This window comes from Rana temporaria, chromosome 10 (genome assembly GCF_905171775.1).
Source record: "Rana temporaria chromosome 10, aRanTem1.1, whole genome shotgun sequence".
Classification (NCBI taxonomy): domain Eukaryota; kingdom Metazoa; phylum Chordata; class Amphibia; order Anura; family Ranidae; genus Rana; species Rana temporaria.
Genome location: NC_053498.1, coordinates 84,848,951 through 84,862,318, shown reverse-complemented (window position 1 = coordinate 84,862,318; position 13,368 = coordinate 84,848,951). Strand labels below are relative to the sequence as shown.

The 13,368-nt window shown below is 45.3% G+C and overlaps 1 protein-coding gene across 2 annotated transcripts in view; it reads right to left on the bottom strand.

Annotated features, from left to right (window-relative positions):
- LOC120915267 (carbonic anhydrase-related protein 10-like) overlaps positions 1 to 13,368 on the bottom strand; it is a 519,204-nt gene that overhangs the window by 296,400 nt on the left and 209,436 nt on the right. For both annotated transcript variants that reach the window (XM_040325646.1, XM_040325644.1), the window contains exon 2: positions 130 to 204. In XM_040325646.1, the coding sequence (XP_040181580.1) occupies positions 130 to 204 (75 nt within the window). The remainder of the gene's footprint in view (positions 1 to 129; positions 205 to 13,368) is intronic.

Below are 13,368 nucleotides of genomic sequence, written 5' to 3'. Positions count from 1 at the left end.
AACTAAACATGAACAACATCAACTTACATGTGTTATGTGCCCATGTAGGCTGGATTTTTCTTGTAAATTTAAAACCATTTTAGCTTCACATACAACATTCAAAGACGGCATCTGCATCATAAATCATACCTGGTACAAAGCTTCCCTGGACAGCTTCTTTATATGCCCACCATTCTTCATATGTCTTAGCTGGACTGAACTGTGCTGAGAGAACACAAGGTAGATATTAATATACATAAATCACAAACAGATCACAAACAGATATAACAAAATCAAGAGCTTTTTAAATAACATTGTTTAATCAGCAAAAACATGCAATAAATAGTCATCAATCCGACTTGGACCGAGATCACCTCGTGTGCTGCGGTTTAGGTGGGTACCTTTTTACACTCGGCTTTTGGATCATACCCATTGACTTCTATTAGCCAGTACTTTTTCATTAAAGTCCTGCATGCTGCATCTTTGGGCTTTCAGAAAATACACAGCCTAATAGAAGTGGATAGAAGTGCACCTAAAGCCTCATGTAAAAGGGATACAATCACGCTGCACCCAAACTGCAGCACCCCGGAGTGAGCACAGCCTAAAAAAAATTCTGATTGCATGATAGTAGCTACTGAATTTTATGCATAAAACCCACTTACAGCCTTTTTTGTTTCGTTTAGATAGTGTGAGGGAGGGTTAGAAACTGTTCTTAGGGCTAAACAAAGACACAAACAGCATATAGTATACATTGTAAGGAAAGTTAGAACCACTGTGAATTTCTACAGCAGTTTTGCCTCTATTTAGGAGATTTCCTCCACTTTCCTTCCTTACAACACTCCATGTGTGATGGCATCAGAGCATGTCACTGGCATAAGAAGTGAGAACATTTTTACAATGGGGACCAAGACAGAAATACACATCTGACAAAGGTTCTAATTCCCCCATTTTATCTAAAACTAAAACAAAATAAGGGAAAGAAGAGCACACAGGCTCCAGTGCAAAATCTTTTATTTGAATAAGGAATAGATAAAAAAAAAAGTTTATTATCATTTGCTCATTCAAATAAAAGGGTTTGCACCAAAACCTGTGCACTCTTCTCTCCCTTGTATTGTTACAGTATCCAGTGCTTGCTGTTTGTGAAGAACAGAAATGTGGTGTGAAGACCAAGAGATCGTATGGATTGCATTATCAGACTTATCCTGGACGTCTGCCTATAGGTCATTTTATGACCCTGCTGGTTAAATAAAATAAAAAACTGACAATATTGCTATACCAACACAAATGATGTTGGTGCAGCGATCTCTCTCCCCACACCGCCAGAATACACTGATCACAGTTGTTGGTTGCCATAGCTGATCGGATGCTCGTTTTCCAGAATGTCCATTCGACTAGCAAGTCATTGGACTTACTTCTGTCAAGCAAGACAGCTATATACTCTTACTATAAATCAGCTGATTCACGCTGAACCGGCTGTATTTCGGACAGTGTGTATCCAGATTAAGACAACATATTTCGACTTCCATACCTTGTGCATATGTTACTGCATTATCATAAACACAAGTTGGTCCTATTGTTTTTGATTACGACATACTCACACAGCAAAACTGGTTCTAGAATGATTTGAGGAACACAATGTCGAGCTTGAGGTATTGATGTGGCCTGCAAATTCCCAGAATCTCAATCCAAAAGAGCATCTGTAGGATGTGCTGGAAAAACAGGTATATTCCAGGAAGGCCCCACCTTGCCTTAATGGGTCTGGGCTGTTTTGGCAGTAAAAGGGGGACCTACTCGATATTAGGTAGGTGGTCACAATGTTATAGTGGGTGATCATAATATTATGGCTGATCAATGTACATACAGTACATATATAGTATGTCAATACATACAGGAAAGTTAATTGGTTGATGGTGGTTGGTGATTTTTTTTAAATCTCATACTACGTTGTCCAGCAAAGGTGCACAAACACATGTTAAGAGTTGAATGCTCATCTCAAATGCTCTGGTATGTTGGCCAGAGCTTGGGAAAATAAAGAAAATGTGTGCACACAGAAGGTACTTTTTTTGAGTTAAGAATACTTACTAATACATACTTGTTTCTGTTTAACCCAAAATTTAGTGTCACTTATTATTGCACCTGATATTAGCCATAATACATTAGCTCTCTCTTAGCACTGTTAATATAATGCTGCAAAACAAGCCATTATGGACCCCTGTAGGCCCTCCACTGAGCTCACTCTGCTCTTCTTGCCAGAACTCCTGCTCTGTTTTTGCATTAGCAATTAGAAGGCTGGAAGGCATCCAATTTACTGCTGGGAGGATGTAAAATAACATAGGGTGGAACACATAGACTTTACTCCCTCGGAAACTCTAGGCAAGGCCCAGCCTGGCCTAACAAGGATACAGTCCCACTGCTGAGCTCTCCCTCTCTAGCTGGCACAAATCCCTATGTCCCTGCATACAGATCCATTTTCAAGAATAACTTCCCCTCTTTACAAATAACAATAATCTAGGCTGGGTTTCATAATAAATGATCAACACTTTACTGTACAAGTCAATAACGGAGCTGCACTATAACAATAACATCTGTTATTTTAAAGTGGTTGTAAACCTCAAACATGAAATATAAATAAAGCATCTCCCTATATAGTGTGTACTTGTCTCAATTAAGAGCACTAAGTGTCACTTTTGTCTCCCGCTTCGTTCTTTTGCTATCTGCATGAGTTACTTCTGACAAATTTTTCTAACACCAAGAGAAAAATGGTAACAGGGGAAGGACCTCTAGCAGATTTACAGTCTCAGCTCTGTTCCTGTGTGCTGTGTGGAGGGGGTGCGTATCCTCCCCCCAATCAGCTCTCAGAGCTCTCCTCACTGAACTCTGCAGAGTGTAACTTCAGATTTCTGCCCCCTTTTTTCTTAAAGCTCAGACAAGATTCATAATTCAACACTTTGAAGGAATGTCAAGAGAAGACTGCAGCTAAACAGTTACAACTAGGAGGGATTTGTATCACCTGGGTCCAGTAACTTCACTGAGTATATGTAAGGGTTTTACAACCACTTTAAGGCACATTTGAAGACACTTATAGTCCTGGCTGCTTTCATATAAAGGAACGACACCTCTCTCAATGCCTGCTGCCTCAGTAATTAAGGGCTCTGCCCAATTGACCTTTTATACCTTTACAGAGTAAACCTAAAGTGAGATCCCAACCTAAACTGCTTCCTTCTAAATGCCTAACTAGATTATAGGCATTTGTCACTAATAAATAGGGACATCTTAGGGAATTACAATAGCTGCTGCTCTATTCTACAAGGAGAAAGCATTATAAGCTAAGTTGTGATTTGAACTACTTCAGTTCTTCTGCTGTAAATTTTGAGAACAAATTACTTCACTGTGCCAGCAGCTATAGAGGTCAATGAGGGCATGTTTTAAAACCTGGTCATGGGTTTACTTTAAGCTAATGCCAACAATTAACCCTTTTATCTAACTTTAAAAAACAGAGCTTAACCTAACAAGCAAAAAGGAATCCTAACCTGAACCCTAAAAATCAAACACAAAAACCTCTAAATGTTAACCTTCATTAAGGCTAGATTCACGCTGTTGTGGCCGCGGGTCCCTGCAGGGGGTCTGGTACATCCCTGTACACCGATTCAAGTGTGAATCAGGTCAGAATTTTTGCCTGAATTGACATCTGAAACAGAGCCAAAGACGCACAGGACCCTTTTCCAGTGTGGACCGCGGCTGCCCCATAGCTGTGTGAACCGGCTCCATTGAGAACCGTATAAAAATGGGAGGGGGAGGGGAAAAAAGAGGGGGGAAGGGTTAAAGTGTAAAAATGTATCCGCATAAAAGAAAGCATAACATTGGGTCTATAAATGAGACCACGGCTAGTAGAATATACCATGGTCTCTGTCCCTAATGCTTGTAAAAAAGAGAAGGCATACGTAAGGGGAACGGAAAGAGGGTGAATATATAGTATTTGTTTCTTTGATATTTGCGATTAGACTTAAAGAACATAGTGGTATAGAAGTGTGGTACATTTGTTAGCCTGGCCACGATTTGACCTCTGATCTCTGTGCAGGTAATCTTTCATCACATTACACTTCTGCATGGGAGGCCAGTTGAGAATATATACATTCAAGTAGCATTGATGGAGCACTGAAGCACATTTTGGGAGACTTGGGGCAAGCATCTAAGGCTCTTGGGACTTGTGAGAGCTTATTATGAAGCCGTGATTGCCATTTTGTCAACATGTTTTAAAAGAAAATATTATTTTCCAAATATTGTGATCGAAAAGACTAATAGCATGACACTGTATAGTCAACGCCTTTTCACTGGCTTTTCAAGAGTTCTAATTATTCTGATTATCTTCTGAATTTAATGCTCCTTCAGAAACTGAAGTTGATTGAGACCTACGGGTTTCTCCGTGGTGCCACGGTTGACCCCGCCCCCTCTGACACGTCCCCATTGCGTCAGAGGGGGGCGGGGTCACCCATAACGCCACGGGGAAACCGCCGGAAACCCCTGTTGCGTCACAGGGGGCGGGGTCGCCCCCCCTCTTTTCCTGCGGTCTGCCAGTTTGCGTACTTAGATAAGGGTCTGGTATGGATTTTTGGGGGGAATCTCACACCATTTTTTTTATTTTGGCGCAGGGTTCCCCTTAAAATCCATACCAGACCTGAAGGGTCTGGTATGGATTTTGAGGGGGACCCCTACGCCTTTTTTGGGATTCCCCTTAATACTCATACCAGACCAAAAGAGCCTGGTAATGGACTGGGGGGGGGGGAGGACCCATGTTGTTTTTTTCAATTACTTTTATCTGTATTGCCAGGACCCGACAATTCATTATAGCCGCGAATAGTTTTAAATTACTTTTTTTCCTTTAGAAATGTCATTTTGTGCAGGGACTGTTATAATACCAAAACTTTGCACAGCCTAAGGGCCAGATTCACGTAGAACTGCGGCGGCGTAACGTATCCTAGATACGTTACACCGCCGCAAGTTTTCATCGCAAGTGCCTGATTCACAAAGCACTTGCAATGAAAACCTACGCTGGCGGCCTCCAGCGTAAGCCCGCGTAATTTAAAGGGGCGTGTGCCATTTAAATTAGGCGCGCTCCCGCGCCGGACCTACTGCGCATGCTCCGTTTCGAAATTCCCGCCGTGCTTTGCGCGAATTGACGTAATTTTTTTTAATGGTGACATGCGTAACGCAATTCCGTATTCCCGGACGTCTTACGCAAACGACGTGAATTTTTAAATTTCGACGCGGGAACGACGGCCATACTTTAGACAGCAATACGATTGCTGACTAAAGTTAGGGCAGGTCAAATAACGACTAAAATTGCGACGGGAAACTTGACTAGGGACGACGTAGCGAACGCGAAAATCCGTCGTGGATCCGCCGTAACTGCTAATTTGCATACCCGACGCTGGTTTACGACACAAACTCCACCCAGCGGTGGCCGCGGTATTGCATCCTAAGATCCGACAGTGTAAAACAATTACACCTGTCGGATCTTATGGATATCTATGCGTAACTGATTCTATGAATCAGTCGCATAGATAGAAACAGAGATAGAACAGTATCTCTTTGGTGAATCTGGCTCATTAAGCTTGTTTTTTGGGGAGCTTAATGTGGCTTAACGTACGAAAAAGACCTTAAATGTTAACCAATTTCCACCAAACTTCACACAGTAGAAGATCATATCCATGTCAACATATTCTGAAAATTTCAGCTCATTTGGGTTATCACACCAAAATGTATTCACAATAAGCTATATTTTACAATACTAAAACATTTAGGCCCAGATTCACGTAGATCGGCGCATCTTTATGCCGGCGTAGCGCATCTCAGATGCGTTACGCCAAAATAACTTAGAGAGGCAAGCTCCGTATTCTCAAAGCAAAAGCGTCCAATTTTGCGCCGGCGTAACGTAAAATCGTCAGCGTAAGACGGCATAATTCAGAGTAGGAAGGAAGTGGGCGTGATCCATTTAAATGAACCGTGACCCCATGCAAATGAAGGGCCAAAAGAACGGCGCATGCACCGTGATGTGATCGTATGTCCCCCACCCCTCTGTGCATGCTCACAACTACGCCCGGCGTAATTCCTAAGTTACGCCGGCCCACCGTTTACGCCCAGGGCATAAATACGCCCAGACATGCACCCGTGGAGTGCAAAAGTACACCCGTTTGGTTTCTTGAGGTGTAGGTACTTTTGCGCTCTTCTTCTTTTTGGACATGTCTGCCCAGCGTTCTGGGAACAGAAAGAAGAACTTCTACCCAGAGGAGAAGGCCATCATCCTTGCGGCCATGGAGAGGTATGACGATCGCCTCCATGGGGCACGGAGCAAGGAGACGAACAAGGGCAGAAGGGATGAGATCCTGATGAGGATCACCAACCAGGTGAATGCCGTAGGCAATGAGGTGAGGAGGCCCCAGGAAATCACCAAAAAGATGAACGATATGTGCAGGAGAGTTAAGGAGAAGCTGGCCAATATGAGGAGACATGCCAGGTGCACTGGTGGTGGACCAGCCTCTCATATTCGTCTGATTCCTGATGAGCAGGTGGTTGCCCGCTGCATTAATAGGAAGCAAGTGGAGGGAGTTGAGGGCTACGACTCAGTTGAGCCGCCCTTGAGGACAGGTAAGTGTGTTTTTTCTACTATCTGGTGTGTAGCATGTGAGGGGGTGGAAGGGAATATGTGACAAGTGTGTGGGTCCACCAACATGTGAATGTTTTGTGTCATCCGCAGATGTCCAGGAGGGAGCTGGGTCATCTGGTGCCTCTGCCCGTCCCACGCCATCATCCCCTGATGATCCTGCCCCTGACCCCCTGGGAAGCCAAGAGGCATTGGTGGAGGGGAGTGGTATCCATACCTCCACTGAGGAGGTGATTGAGGAGGATGCCGAACATCTGGGTGAGGAGGTATCCCTATATCTGGAGGAGACCTCCCTATCGGCTGGTCCATCCCGGACGTCAAGCCTCCGATCATCAAGCCCCTCTGGATCCATCCCCAACCCACCCACTCCCTCAAATCCCTCCCCCTATGCCAGGCCTGAAGCCTCTCCTGGCCCCAGGAAGGCAACCAGGAAGACCAGGGGGGTTCCTGACTTCCTGCCTGAGAACCTGACCAGTGCCCAGGACTCTCAGACCCGCCATATGGGTGAGATGGTCCAGGAAATGAGGCGAGTGGCCGACAGCCTGGCCTCCAGGGACCACATAAATGATGGGCTGCAAGATGTGGCAGGCAACACTGCAGCTGTCATCACCTGCTTGGGTGAGCTGCAGGCCACAATGGCTACCCTCGTGGCAGAGGTGCGGTCCCTGTCTGAGGCCGTCCAGGGCCACATAGCTGCCATTGAGGCGGAGGGGAGACGTTTGCGGCAGGTGCAGTCAGACACCAACACCATCCTGACCCGCATTGCCGTGGCATTAGAGGGCAGGCCTCCAGCCATGGAGAGGCCGGTGGATGCTCCTCCACCTGATGCCCCCCCCACCTGAGCCATCAACCAGGCAGTTACGGAGCCGTGGCCGTGGCCGTGGCAGCAGCCAGGGCAACTAATTATTTTCTGTTTGATTTATTTTTTGCTCTGGTTAAGAGTATTATGATTTATTTTTTGCTCTGGTTAAGAGTATTATGATTTTGTTTCTAATAATGCACACGGTGAGGCGTGCAGTTTACAGCGTGACTGGTGTGTGAATGGGGGGGGTGTGACACTCTTGCCAGCAAAGGGGTGTCACCCTCGGTCGTTGGGGAGAATGTATCCCCACGACCCGTGTGAATGTGGTATGAATGGTCAGCAACATAATTGGAGCCTTGCCGTGGCGTTGCTGCTCCCAAGTCCTGCATGTTGGACTGGGCTAATCCAATGTGATGTGGATGTGGGGTGTGTGCTAGGGACCACAGTGGTGCGCATGCATGCATTCTCCTTGTGCCATGATGAATGTGTGTGTTTAACGTGCAAAGATACGTTCCACGAGACAACTTCTGACTGCTGTTCCCTCAGCAGACGGGGTATCCTCGGGCAGGGGGGGGGGGGATGTCTGGTTTGGGGGTCAGATCATCACGTATATAAATCTCCAGGCCCTTTCTCTCTGCAAAGTTGTGCAGAATGCAACATGCACCGATGATCTGGCACACAAATTTGGGGAATACAACAGGGTCCAGGCATCGGAAACGGGACTTCAGGATGCCAAATGTGCGTTCCACCACTGCACGGGTAAGTATGTGTGCAGCATTGTAGTTTTGCTCTCCTGTGGTTTGGGGATCCCGGAATGGAGTCATGAAATGGGGCCCAAGTGCATATGCAGAGTCACCTGGAAGGGAAAAGACAGGAGGATGTTAGCCGTGCATGTGCCCCTCGTGATGTCTGCATCATGGGGTCGGACAGTCATGCCTGACTCCCATGTCACTCACCAACCAGCCAGCTGTTCCCGTACACGTTTTGTTCAAATTCTGTTGGGATGGTGCTTTGACGGTATATGTAGCTGTCGTGGCTGGACCCTGGGTGTTTGGCACGGATGTGCCATATGAGGCCTTGGGCATCGGCTATCACCTGTACGTTGATGGAATGCCAGTGCTTCTGATTGCAGTATATGTGCTCTGTGTCGGGGGGGGGGCCGTAGTGCCACATGTGTGCAATAAATGGCCCCCAGGGTGTGTGGGAATCCTGCAATTCTGACAAAATCCGCCATTGCCTTATTCCGCAGGTGCTCCTGGGTGGGTCTGATGATGTGGTGGGACATGCGTCTGAGGATTGCGGGGACAACCTGGTGCACACATCTGCTCATGCTGGTTTGTGACATCCCAGCCACAACTCCACTTGTACGCTAAAAAGATTCAGTGGCGAGGAAATGCAGTGTTGCCAGTACAGTACCTTGACTAGTGGCTGCACTGCATGTGAGCAGTGTGTCTGGCTGGTGATGTCATCCTGCAGGGTTGTGGCTAAATCCAGGATGGCATCAGTGTTGAATCTGAAGATGCGATACACCTCCGAATCCCCCATGCCAAAGACATTTATGCGCATTCGGTATATCCTCTCCCGTGCCCTCCTCCTTCTACGCGCCTGGGCACACACTAGTATAGCTATCACCATGCCTGCCCCTGGCATGTTGGCATACAGATGTGTTGTCCTGCAAGTGTGGTTGCTCAGCTCGTCCGTAACGGTGCTGCTGAAGCTGCTCTCCAGCTGACCTGCACACGTCTGGTGCAAAGTTGCCCCTGCTTTATGAGGGGCAAGTTTAGGCCAGACGTACAGCTTATGTGCACCGCGGGTAGCCTGTGTCGGGCGGACGTACGTTCGGGAATCGGCGTATCTCCCTCATTTGCATATTTGACTAGGAAATCAATAGGAGCGCAAGATGCGCCCAGCGTAAATATGCGCCTAAGCTACACGGCGTAGAAAAGTTACGCCGGTCGGAAGAAGCCTATTTTTAGGCGTATCTGGTTCTGTGGGTACGGCGCATAGATACGCCGGCATATATATACACTTACGCAGCGCATCTCGAGATACGCCGGCGTAACTTCTTTGAGAATATGGGCCTAAATGTTTTAGTATTGTAAAATATAGCTTAATGCGAATAACTTTTGGTGTGATAACCCAATTGAGCTGAAATATTCAGAATATGTTGGCATGGATAGAGTCTTCTAGTGTGTGAAGTTTGGGGGAAATTGGTTAACATTTAAGGTCTTTTTTGTATGTTAAGTCACATTAAGCTCCCCAAAAAATGTCCCTAGTTTGCCTTGTGGAACACCAAATCGCACAAAGTTTCAGGGCAATTGATTGAGGTTCAGGCACTTTTTTGCTTGTTAAGCTACATTAAGCCATTTTCACATTAAATGTTTTAGTATGTCCCCACAGCCCTTCCTGCACTATCCCTGTGAAAGCAGAGGAGGGGGGGTATGTGCACACAGACTGCACAAACTACAGTGTGTAAATGCTCTTCAGCAGCAGGCCCTCTCTCCTCTCTCTGGCACACTCTGGGTGGGGGAGAGATGATATGGGTGAGAAAGATTTGTACTGGAAGGGCAGGTTTGGGGGGGGAGCTCTGTATTGGGGAGGGGTACTGTGGTTAATTGGCCTGTCCATAGTAAACGTCTACGCCTTGCGTCCTGTACATAGTGAAGTCCTGAGCCTTGCTCCTTGTACTGTACATAGCAAATTCCTGAACACTGTATGTAGCGCACTCCTTAGTCCTGCTCCCAAATTCTCCCAAAATGAACTCCTGAATTCTGCCTCCAGAACGAAGTGCCCCCTGTACACAGTGCACTCCCGAGTCCTGCACCTTGTATGTAGCGCACTCCGGATCCCTACCCCCTGTACATTTTGCACTCCTGAGTCTTGCTCCCTGTATGTAGCACACTCCTGAGTCCTGCATCCTGTATGTAGTGCACTCCTGAGTCCTGCATCCTGTACGTATGGCACACCTGAGTTCGGCACTCTGTATGTAGTTCACTCCTGAACCCTGCACTCTGTATGTAGTACACTCCTGAGTCCTGTACATAGCGCACTTCTGAGTCTTGCACCCTGTACGTAGCACACTGCTGAGTCCTGCATCCTGTACGTGGTACACACCTGAGTGCTGCACTCTGTATGTAGCTCACTCCTGAACCCTGCACTCTGTATGTATTGTACTGTACATCTGAACAATGTGCATAATGCATTCATTGTATTAAACATTGCCTACTGTTTTTGCAATTTGGTAACACCCACCCTATCATGTGGTGTGCTCTCCTCCTGCGATGGGGGTATGGTCTTCCAGTGGGGGCATGGTTGAGTTCCTGCACCTATTCTCTGAGAAAAAATGCACTGATCTATGACATCATGCCTTTGACCACTAGCCTCACAAGATATGGCAGGAGATTTGGTTATGCCACCATTGTTCTGCTCATTGTTCTCCTTGATGTGCATGATGTTATACTCGATCTCGCAGTGCATTATGGGGCATTCTGCGGCACTCAAATTTTCCGCAAATTCCCCATAAAATTTTCTGTTTGGCGAACGGGTGAACAGCCGATGTTCGACTTGAACTTACATTTGACTCGAACTCGAAGCTCATCTCTACTATAGAGTCTCTAACAGGAAACATGACACACTCATGGGAGGGTCATGCAACAATGATAGTGGACATTCACAAGCTGGCCTCCTGGCAGCCATCTCTGAAAACATAGGGCTCAAAGGAAAGAGACCAGAAAAAAGGGAAACCACTGTGCCAAATTGCACATTCCTATGAATATCATCGACATAGAACTTCTGTCAAAAACATCTTGCAGTTATCAAAGAAATCAGACAAACAAAAAAATATAAAAGAAAAAAGGGGGTAGATCAAGAAAAGGAGAAGAGAAAGAAAGAAAGAAAGAAAGAAAGAAAGAAAGAAAGAAAGAAAGAAAGAAAGAAAGAAAGAAAGAAAGAAAGAAAGAAAGAAAGGAGGTAAGAAAAGGGGGAAAACGAGGGCCAGCCAGAGACTCATTAGGTAGCAGATAAATATCGTATTCATGGGTCCCATGTCATATCGAATTTCCTAATAGAATTGCAAAAGCTACAGGTAAGTCTATCATTAACAATAATCAACTTTATTCTTCTTGTAGTCAAGGGGAACCATTGACTACTTCCAATATTTAGCAATAGTTATTCTAGCTGTCAAAAACATATATGTAATTAGTTTAAATGATTTTGGGGACCTCATCAGAACGTTTAAAAAAAAGCGCTGGTTCTGGGGATCTATGGATGTTAACACTTATCACTGAATACACCAGATTAAATATTCCAAATCTAGTAACTACAGGACACTGCCACCAAACATGATCCATGGTACCCATCTGGCTACAAAATCTAAGGTAAGTAGGGGATGCATATGGGTGCATCCTCGCAACTCTAGTTGGGACTAAATACCAACATAGGAGTGACTTGTAGTTTGCTTCAATTAGTGTTCTATTGATAGATACCTTGGATAACGCATAGGCAATATTTTGCCAGTCAGATAGTTCAAAAGTGGTTTTCAAGTCCCTTTCCCATTGAATCGTGTAACAGAGATTAGTAATCGGATTGGTGAGTTAGGTTTAGATCATACAAAATAAATAAGCTGATTGTACCTAAATAATTCACCAGAGGGCATCTGCAAGTGTCCCTCAAATATTGAAAAGAGTACGGTTGATCCCCCTTGAGATAATCTCCTATCCTAAAAAAAAACCTTGTTGAGCCACCATTGGAATGACATTGGAGTTAGTCTGGTGGAAAACTCTGGGTTGCAAAACATAGAGGCTAGTGGGGTATGTGGGGATGACAGGAATTTACAACGTCGTACTCTGTCCCAGACCGCTAGTGAGTGAGAAAGTTTAGGACACAAAATAGGGGGGGCAAAGACTGCTAGGAAGCCACATTAGGGAGCCAATGGCAAAAGGATGGCACAAAAGAGCCTCAATAGAGACCCAGGGGGGTGTAGATCCCTTGGCTGTTGTGTAGGAAAGCTGAGTTCTTTGAGCGGCTTGATAATAAGCCTGTAAATTAGGGAGGTCAAGCCCACCACACGGTTTTGAGACATACAACGTACATTTTTTTCATTCTGTTTTTTTTACTACCCAAAGTAAAGAAAAGGACTTCCAATTGTAAATGTTGTAGATCTCCCCTTGAGACTGCGATTGGTAAGGTCCTACGCAATTTTAATAAAGTTGATTCTGCCAAACCAAGACAAGGGATAGTTTTCCCATCGTCGAAGATCTTCCTGAAGTTGACGAAAGAGCGGAGGATAATTAGCCCAGTAAAGAGTCGATCGAAGGTGTCAGCTGGATGCCTAAATATGTAAGGGAGCTTAGCGCACATTGATTAGAGTCTACATTTTTAATGGCTAGAGTGAACATGGGAAAAGGGTGTAACTAGAGTAGCATCTTATATAATTGTTCTGCTGCAAATTACCTGTTGTCAGATCATTGGAGGGCTAAGAATAAAAACAATTAGTGTACTGTCTGTTATACTTTCTTACTTGCACTAACAACCATGTTTTCAGGACAAGCTATAGGCTTGGTTCATAATAGTTAAATAAGAGAAAAACAGGGAAGTGCACACCTTATGCAGTTAAACCTTTAATGATCAAAGTATTAAAATCAACAAAGGTGGCACTTAAATATTGCATAGACTACAAGCGCCCTAAACACAGCCCCATCTTGCTGAAGTTATCTAACTGCTCACATTGTGGCTAGTGATGCTCAGTGGTTACTCAGCATAAAGTGTGAATCTCTCATTACAGGTCCAACAAGCTGCAGGGGGGCAAACAATTCATCTTCACACTGGGCTCAGCTGCATGTTAGAGTCTGATATTACAGGGCTCACATAACTCACTACTACTGTTGGGTGGACATGATTACATGTTTCAGGGGCATGTCCCCCTTTC